A 3,111-nucleotide genomic window follows, 5' to 3' on the forward strand; every position below is an offset into this window, starting at 1 on the left:
CCCTCAGTTAACAGTTTAAATGAAGGCACTTTCCCAGAAGACTACAAGCAGAGACAGTTTCTAGCAGCCAGGAGTAGGGACTCCAAATGGGCAGGAGATCTGCTCCCAGTGTCAGGTGGCTGTGGGCTAAGGGAGCGGTTCAGTCCCATGGTGGGGAGAAAGTTGAGTCAGATGGCCTGGGGATGGCCTTCCCAGCAGCTCTGGCCTCTGCAGTGATTGCACCGCGTGGCCTCTGGATGGGGGCTGTGGGGTTAGGGAACAGAGACTCTCCAGCGAGGGGTCCAGCCAAGGTCAGAACATTCGAAGGCCCCTCCTGTGCACTGAGGTACAAGGAAATGTGGGAGCCATTTATCCCTCATGCTTCGGGATCTGGCTCTGGGAACCCCAGTTAGCTGCTTAGCTATTGGGGGAGAAAGTAAAGGCAAGCAGGGCAGCCTAGGACCTCAAAGTGTGGTCCTAAATGGAACCCAGGTTCTCCTCTGAGGGTCAGGCCACCTGGGGCTGATGCAGGCCAGCAGCTCTCGGGGCTTTTGCCACCAGTCTCCCCTGCACCGAGTGGGAGAGCAGGGGTGAGAACAAGGAAGGAGCAGTGGTCACGAGTTGGACAATTTCTAAGGCCCAGAATCCTGTCTGGGCCCTGTGAGGGCCCTTGGCCTGGTGCCTACCATTTAAATTGAGACAACAAAACGTACAACTCGAGTTGAAGGCCAGGACATCATTAAGATGATGCAGGCCAAACAGTTCATGAGCCAGATAAGGAAAGTGAGGTGGGGGCTTTCGGGCTCTCCCAGGCACTCTGTGCTTCTTTATCTCACTTAACCCCTGCAGCATCCTCCTGAGGAGGGTCTTATGATCCCGCTTTTACAAATGAGCAATCCGAAGCCATAGGGCAAAGGGTTTGACAGGCTGACTGGAGGAAGGGACTCAAGGACAGGCTTTAAAGGAAGGGAAAAGGAGAGGAAGGGGGAAGGAAGAGTAAGAGGGGAGAGGAAAGGTGTGTGCAGAGGTGAGGGGCGGTGAGCAGACAGTCTGGGGCCCGGAGACGAATGGAAGAGCAGGTTGAAGAAGTGCAGGACAGGAGGTGATAGGAAAAAGCCTTGCGTGGTGGGTTAAGAGCTTTGGCTTTCATGTAATTCTTTTTTTTTTTTTAATGTAATCCTTAAAAAAACATTTTATTCCTATAAACATAAGCAGAGCATAGAAAATTAGGTAATACCAATAAGCAAAAATAAGCAAATATAAACACCAGATTGTTGTCACTACTGCTGGCACTTTCCAGATGTTTTTTATGCATATAAATACATGTATTTTAGCCAAACGAGACCTCATTGTGATTCTTATTGGAACTTGCTTTTTCCCAGTTACTTAGATCAATCTTCCATGTCAACGTTTTCCTTCCATCTCATCATTGGATTAAATACTCCATATTCAAATGTTCCCAGTAGTGGAGGGTAGTTTTTGCACTGTTTTCTCAGGCATGCATTGCACCTGGTTATGTCTCTTCCATCTCTTCTAACCTAACAATGTGCTCTTTTTTATACCCTGATTTATTGAGATCAGACCACTATTCTGCAGAATGTTTCACTTTTGACTCTTGCTGCTTCCTTTTGGCATTTTTGAAGCTTGCTCCTCTTTAGATAAAAAGCCTTGATAAATTCATGTTAAACATTTGTTTGCCTGGGATCCATCAGAGGCGAGGTTGTGTTCTCACGTTGTGGTAACATGACACAACACAACTACTTGGTGGGCCCGTTAGGAACAGGCTAAGGTCAATCACGGGGTCTATTTGTAATTTTAAATGTATCCTGTGTGGTGTTTCTTTGGCACTATGTTCATAAATCCATTTTTAAGAAAAAAGATGGCAGTGGTGTTTGCAAACAGGCTGGCGGCAAAGTCCTGGGACTCGGGGCATAAAACCTGAGGGGGTGCGGGGAAGAGTCAGTCAAGACACACTGTCTAGTCCTGACTGTACTAACTTGCCTTGGACTTTGGTGGGCTGTTTCCTGACTTTGTGCTTGGGTGAGGTCCTCATCTGTAAACTAGGGCGATACCCCCTTCCTCCGCCGCGGGGTTCTGCGAGAAAAGAGGGACCCAGGTTGCAAGTTAAGATAAGATTGTGTTGTTCTTCCTTTCTGTTCTTCCATATCACCCAAATCTCACAGACCGAGATTCTCTTACTCTCGGTGATACTATCAGGATTGTGTTTGGCCTTCCCTTTTCAGATTCTCTAAGGAAACTTCCTCACCAAACAAAACTCAAGAGAAAGAGGATTAAGGAAGGTCCAGAGATGCCAGAGACCTGCCCGTAGGAACATCAAGCCGGGACCGAGGTCCCAGAGCACTGTCTCCAGCTCCCCTGTACGCCGGGCGCTGGGACCAGGGAAGGGAAAGAAGAAAACTGTCTTCATCAAGAGGGTGCTCGGCTCTTAGTTATGTATAAATGGGGTGGGAAATAAACAATCTTGAGACAGTTCTACCTTACTTGGCTGACAATCATGATTCGTTTGCCTTTTTAATTTATTTAAAAAATATTTGCCAGCTACCTTCTGATTGGCAGGTATAAATCACACAGGTGAATCACACAGATGAATAAGAGGTGATCACCATCATAATCTAGTGCAGGAGACACACATGAATAGATATTACAACGGGCTGAATAGCGGTGCACAGGGAAGCCTTGGCAGGTGACAGAGGAGTGATGTGCGCCGAGGGAGAGCGCAGTGCAGAGTGGAGGGGGTCTGGCAGCAGAGGAGAAGTCTGGCGGTCTGCCTCAGTTGTCTGGACTTGGTCTCCTGGATAACCTGAGGGGACAGCGGTAAGGGAGACGTCAAACAGTGGAATGAGCCAGCGTGACCTGGCGACGGGGAGATGCTCTGGAGGCTGTGAGCACAGTGCACAGAAGGGAGAGAGGGTGGAGGCCAGAGACCAAAGAAGACATCATATCAATAGCCTTAGCTGGGATGACGGTTCAAACCGGTGGTCGAAACTCGGCAGTTGCATGCTGAACTCAGACCACTGATGTTTTACTTGCTTGCCCGTTGTGGTGGTCTACTTACTGTTTTAAACTTAAAAAAAAAAATAGTTGCCAATATTAACTTGGTAGATTTCACCT

General features: G+C 48.1%; 1 protein-coding gene across 2 annotated transcripts in view; it reads left to right on the forward strand.

The window, feature by feature from the left end:
- The window catches only part of C17H17orf64 (chromosome 17 C17orf64 homolog), an 11,845-nt gene extending 9,365 nt beyond the window's left edge, over positions 1-2,480 (forward strand). For both annotated transcript variants that reach the window (XM_029927698.1, XM_029927699.1), the window contains exon 6: positions 2,223-2,480. In XM_029927698.1, the coding sequence (XP_029783558.1) occupies positions 2,223-2,308 (86 nt within the window). In that variant the 3' untranslated portion in view covers positions 2,309-2,480. The remainder of the gene's footprint in view (positions 1-2,222) is intronic.
- Positions 2,481-3,111: the final 631 nt, after the last annotated feature.

This window comes from Suricata suricatta, chromosome 17 (genome assembly GCF_006229205.1).
Source record: "Suricata suricatta isolate VVHF042 chromosome 17, meerkat_22Aug2017_6uvM2_HiC, whole genome shotgun sequence".
Lineage (NCBI taxonomy): Eukaryota > Metazoa > Chordata > Mammalia > Carnivora > Herpestidae > Suricata > Suricata suricatta.